General features: G+C 56.5%; 1 protein-coding gene across 2 annotated transcripts; it reads right to left on the reverse strand.

Annotated features, from left to right (window-relative positions):
- Positions 1 to 790: 790 nt before the first annotated feature.
- On the reverse strand, positions 791 to 21,485 carry PATL2 (PAT1 homolog 2). Of its 2 annotated transcripts, none has more exons than XM_065559652.1 (19): positions 21,328 to 21,485; positions 18,831 to 18,933; positions 18,044 to 18,474; positions 17,556 to 17,624; positions 16,757 to 16,822; positions 15,586 to 15,753; positions 15,055 to 15,141; positions 12,374 to 12,528; positions 11,694 to 11,774; positions 10,054 to 10,195; positions 9,112 to 9,232; positions 8,932 to 9,029; positions 8,469 to 8,513; positions 7,495 to 7,643; positions 6,799 to 6,958; positions 5,883 to 6,023; positions 5,563 to 5,660; positions 5,280 to 5,429; positions 791 to 1,216 (listed from the first exon to the last, which is right to left on the reverse strand). In XM_065559652.1, the coding sequence occupies exons 1-19, from the start codon at positions 21,349 to 21,351 to the stop codon at positions 1,177 to 1,179; spliced, it is 2,328 nt and encodes a 775-aa protein (XP_065415724.1). In that variant the 5' UTR covers positions 21,352 to 21,485; the 3' UTR covers positions 791 to 1,176. The 2 variants fall into 2 exon arrangements, with proteins under 2 accessions (XP_065415724.1, XP_065415725.1); XM_065559653.1 differs by having other exon boundaries at positions 1,038 to 1,216; positions 15,055 to 15,138.
- Between the last annotated feature and the right edge of the window lie 43 nt (positions 21,486 to 21,528).

Below are 21,528 nucleotides of genomic sequence, written 5' to 3' on the forward strand. Positions count from 1 at the left end.
ACTTACCAAGGTCACCCAGCCGATCAGTGCAGAGGTAGGAGTAGAACCAAGGTCTGAGTCTTGATCCAGTGGTCTAGCCCCAGGCTCCAGAATTTCAACTTTCATTATAAAATTAAGTTCATGGTTGTGAAAGAAACTTTCAATCTGTGACCCAAGTACAACTGGTGTAGTGCCATCTGCCTGAGTCTGCAGACAGCCTGCAACAGTAAGTTTGGGACACATCTGAACTGCTTCTACTCAGCTCCCTGGATAGCGATCGCTGAAGCCAAATAATCACCTTTAAACTGCCAGCATCATTAACTAATTCCCAGATGATCAGAGCAAACAGGTTGCGATGAGGGACAATCCTGTTAGGAAGACTGGAAACCTGTGTCCAGAGTAGATGGGCCATGGGAGCATACCACCACTGATTGTTCTCCAGGCTGAGCCCAAACAGACCATTCAATGTAAGCTGGTATCCTGTGCGCCTGCCTCGGTGCTGCATGTGAGAGGGAGGAGTTAGATTGGTCATTTACAGAGCCTGGAGCTCGGGCAGCAAATCTATCCACATGCCCCACTCCATGCCAACACACAAGACTATTGCAGTTCAGCCCAGGAAGGTTCTCCGAGAGGGCTGCACACACCAGACCTGTGTCCACACAGAGAAGGCATGTGACGGAGCAGCTGCTGAGGAGCCATGTGCCAGGAGCTTGGTGGGAACATGTGGTCTCTTGGTTGCACTTCCATGCCCTGTTTACAGCACACTGGGGGCTCGCCCAAGCTGGAGACTTCACATACCGAGGCCAGGGGGTCTTGTTAATCGCTTTTATTTTAGCGAGTGCTGTACACAGTCAACCTCAATCGCCCGCCACCAGGTGCTCCCCATGCCCACTGTACACATCTGCTTTGAGCCCGCTGTGCTCCAGTGCTTGCCTCTGCGGGGCGAGGCCCAAATAAGTTACCCGTGTCCCCTGTGCTGTGTCCCCAGGCACCGGCGCTGGAGAGGGCCATGATCAGCCCTTGAATCTTGCTCCTCCCGGTGCTAGGGCAAAAAACACAAAGTCCCCTTGTGCCAGGGATAGTGTCTGATTTGGAAACAAAGTCACAAGATGATGCCCCCTGCCTGTGCATCTCAGAGAAGATGGGCACCACTGCCCAGGAAACTGGTCTCATCCACTTTCCCAGGAATGGGAGGTCTCAGCATGGCATGGCAGCCTCTGAGGGCAGAGGGGAGCACCTGCAGGGCAAGACCAGCATGTTAGGAATGGGCTAATGCAGCAGCTGGGACATGGCCCCTGCAGGCCCCATGCTCTAACGCCCACTGTTCTGGGTTGGCAGCGTTCAGGGGCTGCTCTCGCTTCATCTCCAGCTGATGTTACTGTCACAGACCACCTGCCACCCAGGAGTCATTTCCCCCCTCCCCAGCCCAGACCACGTCTGGTACAGGACGGAGCTATGCTGCTACAAGGGCCTCTTGCTTGGTACCATCAGGATGCATTACAGCAACGTCACTGGCCCCTCTGCATGTGACGACTCCCCCCGCAGGCAGGTGCCAGGCAGCCCCCACCAGAAAAGACAGACAACAAACCAGTCACTTGAAATGACTGGATCAAGGAGCCACCTTTGTGCAGGAGGAGCCAGGACATCCCAGGGCGCCGTGACAGCTGTGTAATGCTGACAGCCTGGCCAAGCCACAAGCCACTCACAGGGCCCCAAAAGGCCACTGGGTTGGGCCAATGCTTGCCCACCCCCTTCATTCCTGCTACCATGCTGGGAGGTTTCTGAGCAGCCCGAAGGGCAAAGCTCAGAGTGCCACAATACCAGACACCTCCCCAAGGATCCCAGCCCAACAGGTCTGGGGGCCCACCTCGCAGCATCACCCTTCGGCTCTTTCCCGCTTCGGAAGGTCTCTGCCTGGCTTATGTTCCTGACAGTAGAGCTACACCCCTTCCTGCCTCCTTAACAGCCCAGGGCCAGCGACTGCCCCAGGCAGCTCTGGCACACCTGCTGTGGGCAGCCATGGGCACTGGTCAGCACAACAGCTACTACATGCATCATGGAGGTGAATGCCTGGCTGCGAAGATGGTGTCGCCAGGAGGGCTTTGGCTTCCTAGACCACGGGATGCTATTCGAGGAAGGACTGCTAGGCAGAGATGGCGTTCACCTTTCGAGGAGAGGAAAGACCCTATTCGGACACAGACTGGCTAACCTAGTGAGGAGGGCTTTAAACTAGGTTCGACAGGGACAGGTGAGCAAAGCCCACAGGTAAGTGGGGAACATGGAGACCGGGGAGATGGGTCGGAAACGAGAGGGAGTGTGGGCTATATTGGCAGAGAGAAAGGAGAGTCAGGACAAAACTGGGAGGAAAGATCAAACCAGTATCTTAGATGCCTATATACAAATGCGAGAAGTATGGGGAATAAGCAGGAAGAACTGGAAGTGCTAATAAATAAATACAACTATGACATTGTTGGCATCACTGAAACTTGGTGGGACAATACACATGATTGGAATGTTGGTGTGGATGGGTACAGCTTGCTCAGGAAGGATAGACAGGGGAAAAAGGGAGGAGGTGTTGCCCTATATATTAAAAATGTACACACTTGGACTGAGGTAGAGATGGACATAGGAGATGGAAGTGTTGAGAGTCTCTGGGTTAGGCTAAAAGGGGCAAAAAACAAGGGAGATGTCATGCTAGGAGTCTACTACAGGCCACCTAACCAGGTGGAAGAGGTGGATGAGGCTTTTTTCAAGCAACTAACAAAATCATCCAAAGCCCAAGATTTGGTGGTGATGGGGGACTTCAACTATCCGGATATATGTTGGGAAAATAACACAGCGGGGCACAGACTATCCAACAAATTCTTGGACTGCATTGGAGACAACTTTTTATTTCAGAAGGTTGATAAAGCTACTAGGGGGGAAGCTGTTCTAGACTTGATTTTAACAAATAGGGAGGAACTCGTTGAGAATGTGAAAGTAGAAGGCAGCCTGAGTGAAAGTGATCATGAAATCATAGAGTTTGCAATTCTAAGGAAGGGTAGAAGGGAGAACAGCAAAATAGAGACAATGGATTTCAGGAAGGCAGATTTTGGGAAGCTCAGAGAGCTGATAGGTAAGGTCCCATGGGAATCAAGACTGAGGGGAAAAACAACTGAGGAGAGTTGGCAGTTTTTCAAAGGGACACTATTAAGGGCCCAAAAGCAAGCTATTCCGCTGGTTAGGAAAGATAGAAAATGTGGCAAAAGACCACCTTGGCTTAACCACGAGATCTTGCACGATCTAAAAAATAAAAAGGAGTCATATAAAAAATGGAAACTAGGACAGATTACAAAGGATGAATATAGACAAACTACACAGGAATGCAGGGGCAAGATTAGAAAGGCAAAGGCACAAAATGAGCTCAAACTTGCTACAGGAATAAAGGGAAACAAGAAGACTTTTTATCAATACATTAGAAGCAAGAGGAAGACCAAAGACAGGGTAGGCCTACTGCTTAGTGAAGAGGGAGAAACAGTAACAGGAAACTTGGAAATGGCAGAGATGCTTAATGACTTCTTTGTTTCGGTCTTCACCGAGAAGTCTGAAGGAATGCCTAACATAGTGAATACTAATGGGAAGGGGGTAGGTTTAGGGGATAAAATAAAAAAAGAACAAGTTAAAAATCACTTAGAAAAGTTAGATGCCTGCAAGTCACCCGGGCCTGATGAAATGCATCCTAGAATACTCAAGGAGCTAATAGAGGAGGTATCTGAGCCTCTAGCTATTATCTTTGGAAAGTCATGGGAGACAGGAGAGATTCCAGAAGACTGGAAAAGGGCAAATATAGTGCCCATCTATAAAAAGGGAAATAAAAACAACCCAGGAAACTACAGACCAGTTAGTTTAACTTCTGTGCCAGGGAAGATAATGGAGCAAGTGATTAAGGAAATCATCTGCAAACACTTGGAAGGTGGTAAGGTGATAGGGAACAGCCAGCATGGATTTGTGAAGAACAAATCATGTCAAACCAATCTGATAGCTTTCTTTGATAGGATAACGAGCCTTGTGGATAAGGGTGAAGCGGTGGATGTGGTATACCTAGACTTTAGTAAGGCATTTGATACGGTCTCGCATGATATTCTTATCGATAAACTAGGCAAATACAATTTAGATGGGGCTACTATAAGGTGGGTGCATAACTGGCTGGATAACCGTACTCAGAGAGTTGTTATTAATGGTTCCCAATCCTGCTGGAAAGGCGTAACGAGTGGGGTACCGCAGGGGTCTGTTTTGGGACCGGCTCTGTTCAATATCTTCATCAACGACTTAGATATTGGCATAGAAAGTACGCTTATTAAGTTTGCGGATGATACCAAACTGGGAGGGATTGCAACTACTTTGGAGGACAGGGTCATAATTCAAAATGATCTGGACAAATTGGAGAAATGGTCTGAGTTAAACAGGATGAAGTTTAACAAAGACAAATGCAAAGTGCTCCACTTAGGAAGGAAAAATCAATTTCACACATACAGAATGGGAAAAGACTGTCTAGGTAGGAGTACGGCAGAAAAGGATCTAGGGGTTATAGTGGACCACAAGCTAAATATGAGTCAACAGTGTGATGCTGTTGCAAAAAAAGCAAACATGATTCTGGGATGTATTAACAGGTGTGTTGTGAGCAAGACACGAGAAGTCATTCTTCCGCTCTACTCTGCTCTGGTTAGGCCTCAGCTGGAGTATTGTGTCCAGTTCTGGGCGCCGCATTTCAAAAAAGATGTGGAGAAATTGGAAAGGGTCCAAAGAAGAGCAACATGAATGATTAAAGGTCTTGAGAACATGACCTATGAAGGAAGGCTGAAAGAATTGGGTTTGTTTAGTTTAGAAAAGAGAAGACTGAGAGGGGACATGATAGCAGTTTACAGGTATCTAAAAGGGTGTCATACGGAGGAGGGAGAGAACTTGTTCACCTTAGCCTCTAAGGATAGAACCAGAAACAATGGGTTTAAACTGCAGCAAGGGAGGTCTAGGTTGGACATTAGGAAAAAGTTCCTAACTGTCAGGGTGGTTAAACACTGGAACAAATTGCCTAGGGAGGTTGTGGAATCTCTGTCTCTGGAGATATTTAAGAGTAGGTTAGATAAATGTCTATCAGGGATGGTCTAGACAGTATTTGGTCCTGCCATGCGGGCAGGGGACTGGACTCGATGACCTCTCGAGGTCCCTTTCAGTCCTATAATCTATGAATCTATGAATCTACAGCCTGGGCACAGCCAGTGCCCCAAGAGCCCCCCAGCACAGCCCGGGAGACCAGCACTCACTCCATCTTGGCCTCCAGGCGGTGGATGGTCTGCTTGTCCAGGTAGCGGCAGAACAAAGAGAGGAGGTTGCTGGGGAGGAAGAGAGGCTCCACCAGGGCAGTCTTGGGCACTTGGGACAGCTCCCTGGCAACCAGGAACACTGTGTCCGTCCTGGGGAGACAAACCCACCAGTGAGCACCTGGCTGCCCCCCCCGCACCAGCCAACACGGCGTGCTGTGTGCTACCCAGCCACCCTCCCCCACGGGGCACCGCCTGGGCCAAACCCCTCCCCGTGGCACCTCACCACTTCTCGAAGTCCCCGCTGTGCGGCTCCAGCGGCATGTCAGAGGAGAGCAGCCTCTCGCCGTGACTCAGCAGGGCGTACAGAAGCGAGATCCCGAACTGCGGGGAAGCACAGGAGCGGACATGGGTTAGAAACAGCAACCACAGCCAGGCCAGGCCCAGCCCCAGGATGGAGCATGTCCCCCACAGGGCCCAGCACCCACCCCAGAGCGCCCAGAGACAGGCGCAGAATCTCATCCTCCAGGACAGCGCTGAGCTCACCGGCTTTCCCTCCTGGAGCCCTTCTGGCCCCAACTTCCTGCCCCACCCAGCCCCACACACCTGGTTCTTAAAGGTCATGGTGAGCGGCAGCTCGGTGGAGCCGGCAAGCGGCCTGGTCAGCTCCTGCAGGACCTCGATGAGCTCGCTGAAGGTCATCCGGCCCACCATCTCGCTGAGGGGGCCGTACAGGACAGGCAGGGACTAAACACCAGCACGGAGAGAGGAGTCAGCGCGGTTAAAACCAGCCCCCAGACCTGACACCATACAGGTGGGCTCAACTCCTACTCCCTGCTCTGGCATGTAATCGCAACAGCATCTGCTTGCAGGGATGGGGGAAACGAACCCAACCTGCAGGGGGCACTGGGAAGCACTATCAAGTGCTCACTGGCTGGACCTGCCCCTCCCAACTGAAACAGGCGAGCTCATGCTGGCAGCTGAAGGTGTAAACAAAGCGCCCCCTTTCCAGCCCAGACACCACAGATCCTCCAGCCCATCGGCCTGGGCAGAATTGTGCCCTACAGTCTATTCCCCAGGGCAGCCAAGCAAGGGACCTTCCGGCATAGCAATCTGCAGACTAGGCCACAGTCTGGCCATGCCCAGCCAGGACTTTCCCTGCAGCCCTGGCTACATCCCCACTTTCCCAGCCTCCCCCCATTGCCCTAGTTATAACCCTGTATCACTCACCCCTGCTGGATTCTGGGATCCCAGCCCTAGACTTGCTGCCCAGGTGGACCCTTCTGCCTCACGCCAGCCCTCTCATTCCCCAGTTTCCTACAATGGTTGAGGCCTTCTCCTGAGCTCCCTCCAGTTCATCAGTACCCAGTGCCTGCAGAATGGCCCCTCTAGAATCTAGGGCCCAGCTTGGATTGAACGCGGAGGGCAAATTCCCTGCTCGCTCCAGGGCAGTGGTTTGGGGGAGGGGGAAATGGTGCCCCATCCCAGGACCAGCCTCTCCCTACCCCCAGAAGGCCATTACCTCATCCAGCACATCCTTCCTCATGAGGAAAGGCAGGTGGCGGGTGATGGTGACCAGGATCTCCTCCGCCTGCTCCCGTGCCAGGTGCGGCAGCAGCCGCGCGGTCAGTTTCTTCCCCTTCCGTACACAAAGGACCTGCAGGAACTCGTCTTCTGCCTCCCTGTGGGAGAGCCCTGAGCTGCCCAGACCCTGTAGGACCCAGCACCCTCCCACCTACCCTTGCTCCACTGGCAGCGGGAAGTGCCGCCAGGGAAGCAGGCAACTGGGGTGACAGGGAGGGGCCTGTGCCTCCAGCAGGGGAGTTTAACAGGATCCTGCATGGCTTGGGTGTGGGGAGGAAGGAGGAGCCAGGAGAAGGCAGCACAGGGCCCCAGTGTCCAGCAGAGGAGCTGTCTCCCATCAAGTGGGCAGCGGGCTTAGCCCCAGAGTATTTGATGTGGTACAGCTGGATGTGGAGTGCTGAGTTTGAAGACAGGAATGTTTCAGATTCCCAAACCCACTAGTGCCAGGTGACAGGGAACAGGGCGTTCCCATCTGGCCTCAGAGATCTGCTGTTCTAACAGCATCTCCATGCGCGTGGGGCGTGCTTCACCATGGGGCTGGGACCTGCACCCTCCCCAGATAGCCCCTAGGCCCCCTTCCCCAGGGGCCAGCCGTACGCAGGGACAGTGCACAAATGTGCACCAGCAAACTCACTCCTCACTGTTGCACGCCCTGATCTTCAGGGCCTGGTAGATGCGCCCCACTTCGTGGCTCTTCTTCTCACGGAAACGGGGGTGCTGTTCTTCGGGCAGCAGGCTCATCTTCCGCTGAGTCTCCTCCACTTCCAGGAGCTGCAGGAACATCTGAGGAAGCAGGAGAGAAGCTAGTAGGTGGGCCGGGGTGGGGCGGAGGAATAATGAGATCCTATATGAGCCTGTCTGGATAGACAGTAGCCCTACACTCTATATTCTTCCCCCAGCACTCAGCCTGTGACAAGGAGCGAGCTGCCTGGCTGTGAGAGACAAGCAGCTGGGACATCCCAAGAGGTCCCAGCCACAGCTCCTACGTACAACAGAGACTTCCCATTGGGGTTGAGGAGGGACCTGGGACCCTTGGGTAAGTTTCACCCCACCCTCACTGCAAGGATCCAGGACCTCCATCAGCCAGAGGTGCTCACTCAGCCACTCAGGTCTCCCGGACTAGCTCTAATACACAGTTTCTTATGGACTTGTGAACTCTGCAGGGGACTCGGAGAAGCCAGAGATCCACTGATCCACAGCCTCTAACATTGACTATCTGACCTTCTTCAGAATAGCCCTGTGCCCTAGGTTCAAGGAGGCAGATGAATATGGCAGAGTGGAGCGTCTGCACCAAAGCCACATGCAAGCTGGGATCTTCCACAGAACATCCCCTGGCTTTGCCCCGAGACGCTGTTGGACTCATCTCTCAAACCCTCCCTGCCCCACTTGACACTAACCCTCCCCCGAAGCATCTCTGCCCCGAGAGGCTGGACACGCCAAGTTCCAGGCCACACCGGGTTTGCAGAAGTTGGAGGGAGCCGATATCCAGCTTCTAATGAACCCGCCTTCCGCCACTGCTGTTCCCCTGCCCTTGCTCCCCCCAGCACGTCAACTGGAGGGGAAATGTCTTGCCCCGAAGCCATGACGGTGCATGAGGCACCCTCTCACCTTCTCGATTCTGTGCAGCGCCCGAAGTTGCTGGTTCCCTGCAGCCTTCAGATCCAGAGGGGAGAAGGGAAGACAACCAGTTACAACCACCACAAAACACAGCAGTCTCCAGGCCACAGTGCTGTCCCCAAGCTACTACCAGGCTTGATCAGATGTGATGGCCGCAGGACACTGAGCAACCCACATGGGGAGCACTTCAAAGGGCTCCTGTCAAGCTGCATGAAGCCCAGGAGCTGACCCCACCTGACCTGGCTACTTGACCTATCCCCAGTGCTGGGCTGATCTCACCAGTGATAGATCCAGAGCGACGGGTGCCGGAGCCTCACTAGCCAAAGCAGCTACAGAAGGGGGCAGGGGTCCCAATCTCCTCCGGGAAGCTTTAAGGCAGATGAGAAAGCTCCCACCGAGTGGCTGCACAGAGGGCCAGGGCAGGTTCAGGGGAGCACAGCCACCTCATACGTACCTCCTCCTGCAGGGCGTGGTGCACGGCATCGATGGCCCTACGGGGACTGTAACATGTGGACACGGCAACCTGGCCCAGTGAGCCTGCAATCCGCACCACTGAAAGAGAGGCAGACATGCTGAGAACCTACTCAGGGCCCCTTCTGCCTGCCTCAGGCAGTGCCCTTCCCCTCATCCTTACCAGAGTCATAGATCTCCATCTTCTGAATGTACGGCGTGACCAGCTTGGGGGGCTCCTGCTTGTTGCGCCCCCCAAGCAGCTCCTCCTCTGCCTGCTTCCGCTCCAGCCTGTGGTAATAGGCCTGCGAAGGAAAGGACGGCAAAGCAGCTGTGAGAGGAGGCAGCAGGCTGGGCACAGGCCTGCTATGGGGCTGAGCACACTGCAGTAGCCGTGGCCCACTGGCACCGGAGGATTAGGGGTCCTTGGGGCCCCCCCCACTTTTTAACAAAAGAAACATAAGAGCTGGATTCATGTCTGCTGCTGATTTTTCTTCCCTGCGGAATAAGATTCTGCCCAGGAGGTGCTGCAATTACATCTTTGGCCCACCAGGGGCTGCTGTGGCACCAGAAGAGGGCAGCTGGCACACCACTGGAGCAGCGAGCCCTGGAGAGGGAGGGGGCACTTCCGTTTTTGCCCTTCCCCCTCCCTCCCCCAATCCCCCCCCCAAAAGGTTTTGATGCCCTTGCAGTGGCCCAAAGAGGGGGAAGGGCTCCACCCAGTCCAACATCAGCCCCGGGGCTCTTGCTGGGGGGAGGAGCAGTTTAATTGGTCCATCTGCCCCAAGTGGGTTTCTGCACCAGGAGGGGCCAGTCTAATTCTCCTGCCTCTGCCCTCAGTCCAGGGCTCCTGGCTGCCCCCTGCATCCTCATCAGGCCCCATGCTCCGGGGATGGCCAACGTCAGGACAGGACACGAGCACCCTCCTCCACCCCACAGCTGGGACAGAGCTGTGCAGCGATGGATCCTGTGGGACAGAACCAACCTAGCTGGGGAGCAGCCTGGGGATAGTGGGGGTCTGCCCAGCTGGGGCTGTGGGGGAAACCCAAGCCCCACGCAGCCAGGGAGGTCTCTGCCCATTCTAGGGAGAGAAGGCATCGGATCCCGCCCCCCCCGCCCCCTTCACCTGGTAATAGTAGTCGTCCAGGTGAGGATTCTCACTCTGCAGCTGCATCATCTGCACCTTGATCACCCAATCCTTCTCCTTGCGTGTCATGAGCCCAGAATAGGGATCCGCCTTCGGGGACCATGCCTTCTTGGGGGAGATGCTGCAGGGCAGGAATCACCCCCCAGTGTTACTCCCTGGGGACTCCGCCTGGGGCAGCATCTGCAGCAACCAGCTGCTCCCATTGGGCCAACCCCCCATCAATTAAAGGGTTCACATCAGGCTTCTGCCTGGAGATGTGGGTGGTAGCAGGGGGACTACACAGGCCCTGGGAAGGCCTAGCAAGACAGGAACCAATATGTGGGGAGCACAAGTGGCCCCGGGATGGGAGGGAGAGCACTGAGCACAAGGAGGTGAAAGATCCTCTGGTTGAGATGATTCTGCTGGCTGCTCCCCCTCCAGCGCCTGTGCTGCACACCTGGCACAGGCCAGCCCCCAGTCCCCTCCCGACCTCCCCCCAGGTGGGTCAGCTCCTTCATCCTGGAGCTGAGCTGGTGGCAGTGCCAGTGGGGGAGAGAGGGGGGAATCATGGGCAGAGCCCCCCTCACATAGAGCTGGCCCTCTCTCCAGCCGCTTCTCATACCCGAGTCCCCCTGCCCACCCAGCAGCCTCGGCAGATCTGCCTGGGTCTCAGCCCAACCTGGGGAAGGCCAGGCCACACACCTCCAATGGGAGTATTTCCAGCCATGTACATGGAGGGAGGAGCATGGGGCTGAGGAACCGATATGTGGGGAGCGCCAGGGCCCCAGGGAGTGAGAGCTACCCCAGCACCAGGGCATGTCCCCAGCTGGGTGGAGGCCTGAAAGGCAGGGGGAATCCAGAGCAGGCACTGCCAGATACCCCCCGACTGGTGCCACATTAGTGGCAAGGTGCCCCTTTACAGGCAGCAGGTGCACAGAGCCTGGGACAAATCACAGGGTCACAGCTGCTCAGGCCACTGCTATGCTCTGTGCCGGCCGCAAACCATGGAGCACAGTGAACCAGCCTGGGGCTCCGTAACCCCCTATACACAACCCCCGGCTGGGATCACAGTGAGCCAGTCTGGGGCTCCGTGATGTTATGCTTAAACAAAGCACACGAGATTTTTTTTTATAGGGGAGAAGGCAACACGCTGCATTTATTGAGAATACAGCAGTTTGCATTTGCTTTTCAGTCTCACACACTCACACTCTCTTACCGTGACCCCCTATACACAACCCCCGGCTGGGATCCCAGTGGGCCAGCCTGGGGCTCCGTGACCCCCTACACACAACCAGGCTCACAGCAGGACACAGGCACAAACATCTAGGGGGAGACATCTCAAGCTTCCTTGCCCTGGGCATGGCACTCACAGCCTCGTGCCATCTCCTAGGGGATCAGCTGTCCCCCAGGTCCCTAGCTGAGAAAGCTCCAGAGGAAGCCCTGGAAAGGCACTGCAGCCTAGAGAGAGCAGGGAGTAGCCTGGAGTGAAACATCTGGACCCCGTCAGCAAGCTGCACCCACACAGCTAGGAGCACCAGGGCGCCAGGCTTAGGTTTGTGCCAATCTCACCATGTGCCGGCTGTGCCCCCAAACTCCTTACAGGAGCCCCCAGTCTCTTTCCTCCCTGCCCCCCAGCTCACCTCTGCGCCTGCCCTCGCTGCTGCCGCTGATTCAGGATCCGCTGATGCTGAGGGTGCAGCTGGGTCATGTGGCTGGGCACACTGCAATGAAAGACAGGTGGCGGGGATGAGGCCAGCAGCAAGAAGGGCTGATGGAGGATATGGCAATGAAGATGGGTGGGGGCAAAGCGGGGCGGGCTCTGACACTTGACACCAGGCCAGACTCAGGCCACTGCCTTCCAGAGCAGGGGGCTCTGCATCTGGATCTACAAGGGGCCCTGCAGGGGGGTGCCCTGTCTCTTCCCCCCACTGCCCTGTGGGCGACCTGGGCCCATTCCTGGAGGATCCAGGGGCATGTCCCAGCCAGCCTGCTGGCTAATTAAGGAGCAGCAGCACCAGTTCTAGTCCCACCCCCATGATCCTTAGCTATAAGGTGGGAGGGCTGCAACATTGAACCTCAAATCATTTTGGGGTTCACAGGCCACAATGCCTCCTTAGCCCCAGCTCTGGTAGGGGCCCTGGCACCCAGCTCCCATTTCAGAGCATGCACCAGATATATAATCCAACCTCAATACCAGACTTCGGTCCAAGTCCAGTTTGTGGGGTTAGCCGCCCTCCCTGCCCCACAATCAGTGGGGAGATCAGACAGGCTGGAGCCCTGGATGCTTTGGTCACAGGGATCCTGCCCCCTGCCACGGTACCTGAACTTCAGCTGGCAGCCGGCTGGAGGACTGAAGAAGAGAGGGGGCTCCAGAGAGGGAGACATGGGGCCAAAGTGCATGGCCAGGGGCTGCGTTGGGGTGCTGATGTTGCGTGACATGGGCCTAAAGGGGGTCGGAGACACATACCCCGAGCTCTGAAAGAGGAGAGAAGGGTTAGGTTTCCAGAGCTGGAGCACCCTCTTCCCCTAACCAAGAAACCCAGGAGCCCTTGAAGGGCCAGTATGGATGTGGGGCACTTTCGTTCACCTGGCATTAAGGAGAAGGAGTGGAATGCCCCATGGCCAGAGGTGCTGGCTCCTCCCTGTCCCTCTGCATGCTGTAGTGGAGCTGCCTCCTCCTCTGCACCCTGCTGCATGCTGATGAGAGCGGCACAGACTGCATGGCAGGATGGAGCTCCTTCACCCCTCCCCCACGCAACTGCCAGGCATGGCCAGGAGGCACCCAGTGCTGGAGGAGTTTTGTTGCGGGTCCATCTCCAGCCAGTCATGTGGACAGCACCCCCTACTAATTGACAGACACTGCCCTAGTTGCCCATTGGGTCTGAAAATTCCTGCTCCCAGCTGTTCCTCAAGCCCCGGCGGGATCCTGTCCTCAGCCCCATTACACAGACCACAGCTGGGACTTCAGCATCATGCTGCCAAGCCAGCAAAGATGGTCTCTGCTGCCCCAGCGCCAGGGAGGAGTCAGGTGACCTATTAGTGGGCTCCAGGGATCCGGTCCAATCCCTTTCCGGCCATACTACTAGGGGAACTGTGCCCAACGTGGGGCCCAGCTCCAGGCCCTGAATGGCTCCTAAAGACATACTCTTCCCTGCCCTGTGTCCTGCTGCTGGTTCAGTCTGTCCCTGCTTGCCCTGTCCATGCTGTTCTCTAACCTCCCTGTTGGTAGGGTTACCATACGTCCGGATTTTCCTGGACATGTCCAGCTTTTTGGTCCTCAAATCCCTGTCCGGGAGGAATTTCCAAAAAGCCGGACATGTCCAGGAAAATAGGGAGGCATGGTAAGGGGACCGCCTCCTCCCCAGGCTCCAACTTTCCCGGCTCCCGCCGCTCTCCACCGCGCACCGGGGCCGAAGCAACTTCCCCAGCGCAGCAGCAGCCGGAGCCTGGGGAGGAGGCGGCTGCGCACTCGGATGCCGCCCACCGCCTCTGTGCCCCCCACAGATCAGGGGAGTTGTTAGTTTTGCTGCAGCCACTCGCACTCGGGCAAAAGACACTCGGGGGACCCCGAGTGTGAGTGGAGTGGCTGCAGCAAAACTAACAACTCCCCCGATCAGGGCCGGCTTTAGCAAGAGCGGGACCCAATTCCCCCAGGACTTGGGCCGCGCTCCGGCCGGAGCTCCGGCCAGGGTCGTGGGGCTTGGGTCTGGGCTGGAGCCGCTGGGGCCGGAGCTGGAGCCGCTGGGGCCGGGGGTGCTCAGCCACCAGCCGGCGCCGCTCGGCCAGGGCCAGGACCTGAGCCGAGCTGGGCCGGAGCCGCTGGGACCGGGGCCGGAGCCTAGCTGGAGTCGCTAGAGCCGGGGCCGGAGCCGCCGGGGGTGCTGGGCCGGGGCTGGGCGCCAGAGGGAGCCACTCAGCCAGGGGGGCCAGACTGGGCCGCGCCTCCTCCCCTCCCCCCACCCCGCTGCCCCAGCTTACCTGCTGCCTGCCTGTTTCAGGCTTCCGGCGAACATTTGATTCGCGGGAAGCAGGGGAGGGGGAGGAGCAGGGGGGCGGAGCATTTAGGGGAGGGGAGGAGGGGGAATGTGGTATGCTCAGGGGAGGGGGCGGCGTTGGGGTGGGGACTTTGGGGAGGGGGCAGAGTTGGGCAGGGCCGGGGAAGGGGCGGAGCCTGGGCCCCTTGGAGTGTCCTCTTTTTCCAATATTGCAATATGGTAACCCTACCTGTTGGTCTTTTCCGAAGCATGATGCCTGGAACTGAAGGTGGGGCTTTGGCTGAGGCCTAGAGCAACCTCTCCACACAATATGCCCCAGGCCACCCTCTAGCTCCTCCCCTATGTACTGTACTTGGTGCTGCCCACCTCATCCAACAGGGGGCAGCAGGACTGAGGAGGCACAGGGGACAAGGGGTATGGCTCCAAGAGAACATCCTCAAGAGTGATAACATGTCAGGGGTGGGGGCAGAATCCCAGAGGAGGAGACATTGAGGATGGCTATGCAGTTTGGAAAGAAGAGAAGAGAGGTCTGTAAGAGAACAGCTCTGCAGGGGACTATTTCCTTTCCCCATGAGACAACAGAAAAGGGCACTTGGGATTAAAAGACAAAGCATTTGAGATGGATGAAGGAAGTGATTCTTTATGTAACCACCTGTGGAACTGCCTGCTGGAGAACAGCTTAGTAAGTTACTAAGAAGGACCAGACAGCAGCACCTGCAGTGACACTGACCAGGATGAAGTTACAAGTGCTGATCCTGCCATTTCAGGGCAGAAAGATTCCTTGGGCTAGGGCTTGCTCAGAAGAAATGCCCTCCCTCCCCACACCATAGAGCCGTGCTAGCAGCCAGGTCAATACGCCGTGACACCTTCCTCAAACTCTCTGGCGCTGCCACATTGGGAGATGGGCTGATCAGCTCCAGTGACGCATGTACGGGTGCAGATTGGAATGGCCAAAGCTTCCTGAGAGGCCCTGGGCTGGGAGGGAAGAAGCAGCTTGGGGTGTTACCTGATTGGGGGTGAAGAGAGATGAGGCTCTGCGGGACGGCGTGTACGGTCGAGGGGAGCCCATGGAGCGGGGCATCATGGGAGACTGCTGCAGGACAGGAGGACAGGAATGTTACTGGAAGCAGGAGTCCAGTGGCACCTTAAAGATGCATCTGAAGAAGTGTGTTTTTACCCACGAAAGCTTATGCCCAAATAAATCTGTTAGTCTTAAAGGTGCCACCGGACTCCTCGTTGTTTTTGCGGATACAGACTAACACGGCTACCCCTCCGATACTGGAAGCAGGGCTGCAGCAGGCTAACTGACTGGGCCAGTGTCAGGCCCTGCCCTGCAGCTTGCCTGGCAGCATTCAGCATCAATGGTGTAAATAGCACATGCAAGACAGACACTGTTGGAGCTGCACTGCTGTGAGGGATGGCCCAGAGCATGGGGCAGAGTGACCCCAAAGTGACACAGGGCAGAGGGGACCAACAGAGGAGTAGCAGGGACGCAGGAGCAGGGGAATGAAGGGCAGAAGGTAGGAAGTCACTTTACCTGCCGCATAAAGCGCTGAGGGAAGGATTTCGGGGACATCATTCTGAAGTCTGGGCGCTTAAGTCCAGGGGAGCCCAGGTACCCCCTCTGCGCTGGGGAGACAAGGAAGTCCAGGTTCATATGCGACATGGGGGGGCCCCTGTCCAATGCCTGGAGAATGGCTTTGTCCTACAGGGGAGACAAAGATAGAGCCTTTCTGCTGTACCCCAGGGTATACCGGGCCACTGCTGGAGGGAGAGTGACAACCCTAGCAGCCCCAAGGACTGGTTTCAGTCACCACTGCCTGACCCAAATCAGGTGAGATGGGCCCTCGAGTCCCCCACAATCCCAGGGAGCTGGGAGCACTGACTAAAGGGATCAGCAGTGAGACAGAGCCGACATTCCCAGGGTCACCCCTAGGCCAGGCCCATGTGAGCCTGGGTGGGCGGATGGCTGGACAATCCCTGCTTTGGAAAGCAGCTGTATATACCTGCCTGTAGGCCACAAAGCCAGCCAGCCCTGGGGTTTGGAGTCGCAATGGAGTGGGGGTAGGGGAAAGCTCTGCGCACGGGCACCTCCAGCTCTGGAGCTGCTAGAGGGATTGTGGAGCCGATACACTCCCCAGAGCATGGCAAGGGCTGGCTGGCTTTCCCGAGCCCACGAGGAGTGCTACAGTTGGGGATATGCCCTCCCCACAGAACTCCCAAATTCCACCACAGGATCAGCTCAGCTCTAGCAGGGCACAGGACTCTGCAGAGCAGGTCCCTTCTCCCACAAGTCTTTGCACCAACCCCGCCTCAGGGGGATGGGCCAGAGGAGTCTCTTCCATGCCTCCAAACTCCTTCGGGGCCACCAAAGCCCATTCTCCATCGACCGCCAGTCCTGGAACCCTTCCACGTTCCTACAGCACCTTCAGCCTGAAAGAGCCCTCTGCCCGCAGGCCATGCCAGCTCCTGCCCACCCTTGGGACACTCCCCCACCATATCCATCAGTCCCATGTACCAGCCCCTGCCTGAAACTCAGCAAGCCCTTTGGTTTGGGCTCTGGACCCCTGGATGTTCAGGGGAGTGAGGGAGAGGGGACCTCCAGCCTAGGCAGCTTGATGGCTCCAGAGCATTGGATGGTTCCATGCTCACGGTGCCCAGTGATGCCCTCTTCTGGATACGGGGAGAAGGCAAAGGGTGGTGCTCACCTCCAACATGTGGCGCGACAGGATGCTGCTTGGGGATGAGGTCCACGCACCTGAATCTGCAACCATCTGAAAGGCACTGGGAGTTAGGCTCGATGGAAAGACTCACCGAGCAAAGGTGGAGGGAGCAAGAAGGAAAGAACAGCTGTAGTCCCAGCATCTGCCAGCAGGAGGCACTGCAGAGAACAGCTTAGAAACACTGAGTGAACCTACAGCTACTCCAGGCCTGGCCTCTTCCAGCAGCAGGCGCTGTAGAAGCTACAACTATCAGGGGAGCTCCCAGCCACTCACCCTAGTCCAGTGGTCCCCAACCTTTTCCGGGTGGCGGGTGCCGGACGACGAACCACCGAGGACCGTGGCCGGCAGACAAGCATCTGCCGAAATGCCGCCAAGAAGCAGCAATGTCAAGAGGCGTCGCTGCCAAAATGCCGACTAAAATCAGCAGCATTTCAGCAGCGACACCTATTGGTGAGGCTGCTTTTCAGCGGCAACACCTATTGGTGAGGCCGCTTTTCAGTGGCATTTCAGCGGATGCTTGTCCGCTGGCCAGTATGCGGGCGCACCCGCGGGCACCGTGTTGGGGACCACTGCCCTAGTCTCTTCCAGCAGTGGGTGCTGCAGGTACAGGGCCAGCAACTGAAGCTCCCCATTGCTCCAGTCCCAGCCCCCTCCCTAGACAAGATGCTGTGAGGTGCAGGAGCACTGGTTGTGGGGGAGCCCCAAGCTCCTCCCATCCCCCCTCCCCCAGCCAGCAGCACTCCAGGGAACCGGGACAGGAGGGGGAAGGTGACCTCACTCTTACCAAGTCATCGCCCTCGAACTCTCCCCAGGTGGAGCCGATCCTGCTGTCGAGAACTGCTGAGTCCAGGCTCTGCAGGGCACAGAAGAATTGCACTCAGTCCCCACGGTCTGGGGAATTCAGCTTCCCTGCCTCCCTCTGGACCTGGGGGAGAAGGAAGGGGACTTGCCCCAGGGAGAGTGTGGGGGAGTCACTTGCTCCCAGCATGGGGAGGATCTGTCCTCAATCCCAGAATGGCTGACCCTGGGGTCAGTGACAGGAAGGGGCAATGCACATGGCCATCTCCCAGCAGACCCCCTCCCCCACCTCAGTTGGTATCTTCCCAGTTCCCAGGGGCTGCTAAAGTTAATGGGGAGAATCCTGCTGTGCGTGGGTGGGAGGGACCCCCTGCCCAGACTGCTGGGAGGAGACAGCACCACTTCCCAAACACTCATGGAGAAAGGACTAAATCCACATGTCCTTCTGAAGCCACCACCCCCGGCCTTTCTCACCTCCAGCGTGGGCTTGCTGTGCACAGCTCTCATCACTGCTGGGTCTCCCAAATCATTCTGCTCCTCGTTGTCCTCGTCATGCTGCTCCTCTTCTTCCCCTTCTTCCTCCTCCTCCTCCTCCTCCTCCTCTTCTTCTTCCTCCTCCTCCTCTTCATCTACCCCTATCTCCTCCTCCATGTCAGCAAAGTCGTCATGCTGAGCCCCAGGCTCTGCCTCACTTTCTTCCCCTGCCTCTTCCATCTCCTCCAGCATGGGCTGCTCCTCTTCTGCCCCCAGGCCAGGCTGCTCAGTGGCCTTGTACTCATCCTCCTCCTCCACCACTACCTCTGCTACCACCGCTGCCTCATTTTTGCCCACAAGACTCAGCTCGGGGCCTCCTTTAACTGGAGGAGCCAGGGCTTTTGCCACTTCCTCTTCCATGGAGTCTCGATCTTTGGAGGAAAGAAAGGTGGGCTCCAGTCAGGGGCAGGGAGCTGGGGGATTCCACAGCAGCTCCACTGCCTGTGGTGTGCCCAGTCTGAACTGGGGGAGATGCTGTCCTGACCAACAGGGGGAGCTAGATGCTGGGAAATTGACCTTTGAGCTTCCTGCTCCAGAGAGCAACTCCCCTGGTGTGGGATCGCTCCTGCAAGTAATACCCCCAAGCCCCAGCCATCAACACCTCCCAACAAGCCCAAGTCACATCCCAACTGCCCAATCTTTGTGTTCCCCATTGCCCTCTCTTTCCCAAGTCTGCTCACCCCCCGTGCCCTGATGCTCATCCTCTCCTGCTGCCTCCAAGCCCTACCTAACCCAAACGTCATTTCATTGTACAGGTCAATCTCCTCATCTTCCTCCGCCATTTCTTCCAGCAAAGGAGCATCTTCTGCCAGAAGGTAGTCTTCTAGGATCTAGGAGACAGAGCGAGATGGGGAATAGGGCGTCCCTGCCCCTTTCGGGAGCCAGCTGGTAAGGAAAGAGACATCCTGACCTGCCCCAAGCCAGAGAGGAGGGTGAGCACCCATTTGCTCCCCCAGCCAAAGAAGGGGTGCTGAACTAATACCACAGTATTGACAAAGATCTTCCTCTAGCCAAGCCCCAGATGGGGCATGTCCTGCTGGCTAACAACAGGTATTTAGCAATCCCTGACAGCCCCTACTGCCACGGCTGGCTCCAGCTTTTTTGCCGCCCCAAGCGGTGAAGAAAAAGAAAAGAAAAAGAAAAACCCGATTGAGCTGCCGCTGAAGTGCCGCCGAAGAGGAAGAGACGGAGTGAAGGACCCGCTGCCGAATTGCCACCGAAGACCCAGACGTGCTGCCCCAATAACGGACGGAGTGACGCCCCTTTCTATTGGCCGCCCCAGGAACCTGCTTCCTTCGCTGGTACCCTGCCTACTGCTAATCCCAGACTCCTGGCACCTCCAAGGCACTAGCTGGAAGGGTGATGGCAACTTAGTCTACCGGTTTTTAATCTCTCAGCTGCTCCACTGAAATCAATGGGAAGTTTACCCTGCTTCAGTAGAAATTAACTGTGGGGCCCTGAGCCTACAACTTGTTTCAGAGACTCAGAGAATCCATGTGGACTTTAAGAGAGTTCTGTGTGGGCACAGGATCCAACCACATGGTACAAGTTGGAGGACCGGGGTCTCAGTCGGTAAAGCTCCTGTCACTGACTGGGAAAAGCAATGCCAGGGCTGTTAGAAACAAAGTTATGTCTGTCCTTTTGTTTAACTAGCCACTGGCATGTGCAGTTCCTCAGTTTGTACACACAACTGCTGTACGTGCACAAATTAGGAGCCCAGTTCTACACCTTCACTATGTGATAACGTAGCTCTCAAAGTATCACTGGTAGGTTTAAGAGTTATCGCCCAGCTGATATTAATGAGGGAAGTTCATGCTTCTCAAAGCTAACACGGTCTACAGACTCGGGACAATCCTGCACTGGTTTCACACAAGTCCCATTTAGAAGGTTTGCTTGGCAACCAGGAGGACAAGAAGTTTTTCTTAAAATGAAAGTGGAGATTCCACAGAACCTACATTGGTCAAGGGACTGAAATGAATCCACCAAGGGGGTCAGAGACAGCCCCACTGATATTGGACCCAGAGGAGGCGGTGTGCAAATCTGATGCAGTGAACCAGGGAGCCAATGGAGGGAGTGATGTAGTTTGAACAGCAGCAGAACAAAGGATCTTCAGTAGCAGCATTTTCGACAGACCCCAGGGAGCAGAAGAAGGAAGGCCAGAGAGGATGTTACTGTGATAAAGGCAAGAAGTGACCACTACATGGAGAAGGGGTTTAGCTGTGAGGACAGCAGGGAAAGGGGGACATTAGACAGGAGACAGGCTCTAGCAAGAGGCTGGATATGGGGTAGAAGAGCCAAGAGGCTGCCCAGATCATAGGCCTTGTGGATGGGGAGAGGTGTGAAGCTGCCTGATGGGGAAACAATAAGAAGCTCCATCCTGATGAGGGAGAGGTAGTGGTGGGAATGCCTAAGAGGCAGCTGGAAAGAGGAGTTTGGATGAAGGAGGAAAGGTGGATTTGAGAACCAGCCTCACAGAAGCAGTAGCTGAACCTGTAGGACACGAAAAGGAGCCAAGACGATCCTGGCTTAGTACCGTGGAGAGGCCCGTTAGTTTCATACCATTAGACTCTAAACTGGGACAAGCAGCCTTAGTCTGGGAAAGGCTGAGAGGCAAAACCAAGGACCAGGCTGTGAGCTAGGAAAAGCAAACTCCAGACTAGACATCAGGACAGACATCCCACGAGGGGACCAAGATACTGGCTTAACCAGTCAGAGCAGGGCTGGAGCCAGAGTGGTCAAGTCACACCGGTCATCTGGGGCTACACAGCCATAGCCCAAAAAGCCCTATCCAGTGGCTGGGCATGCATGGGCACTTGACTCAACACCACACCAGGGGTTTCGCCTGGGGCCAAGGGGAGTAGTTCTGCCCTTGCTGAGAGTTCCCCACCTGTGAGCCTCGCTGCTCTCCTGCCTGGGGCACTTGCCAGGGCCAGTGGCTGCCCTGAGCCTAGGGGCTGGTAACTGCCCCCTTCCCTGCACAGCCAGGCACCTAGAGTCCGAGAGGTAGAGCCAAAGGGCAGAGTAGCTGGAGCAGGCCAAGGGGTGACTGCCAGGCAGGCCAGGGGGCTCCAGGTAGGGGTGGGGCGGGACAGTGCAACTACCCAGAAGGTGATGTCCTGGCACTACACAGAGGGAGCTCTCCCCTGCCCCAGACGCCCCCAAAGCAGGAGATTCTGGGCTCCCGGGGTGGGGGAAGAACCGGGACGGCAACGGAGAACACTTACAGACGGCTCACTACTCTCCGCCATCGCGCCGTCCCCACCCACCGAGATTTCCCTCTATGGGGCCGGGCTCCGGCCGCCGGGCGGCTTTTAAAGGGCAGAGGCAAGGGGAGCGAGGCTGCGCCACTGCGCATGCGGGGAGCGTACTCGTCCTTACAGCATGGCGGCGTGTAGTTAAGTAAGCAGGGGCGTGCACCTGCGTAA

This window comes from Chrysemys picta, chromosome 10 (assembly GCF_011386835.1).
Source record: "Chrysemys picta bellii isolate R12L10 chromosome 10, ASM1138683v2, whole genome shotgun sequence".
Lineage (NCBI taxonomy): Eukaryota > Metazoa > Chordata > Testudines > Emydidae > Chrysemys > Chrysemys picta.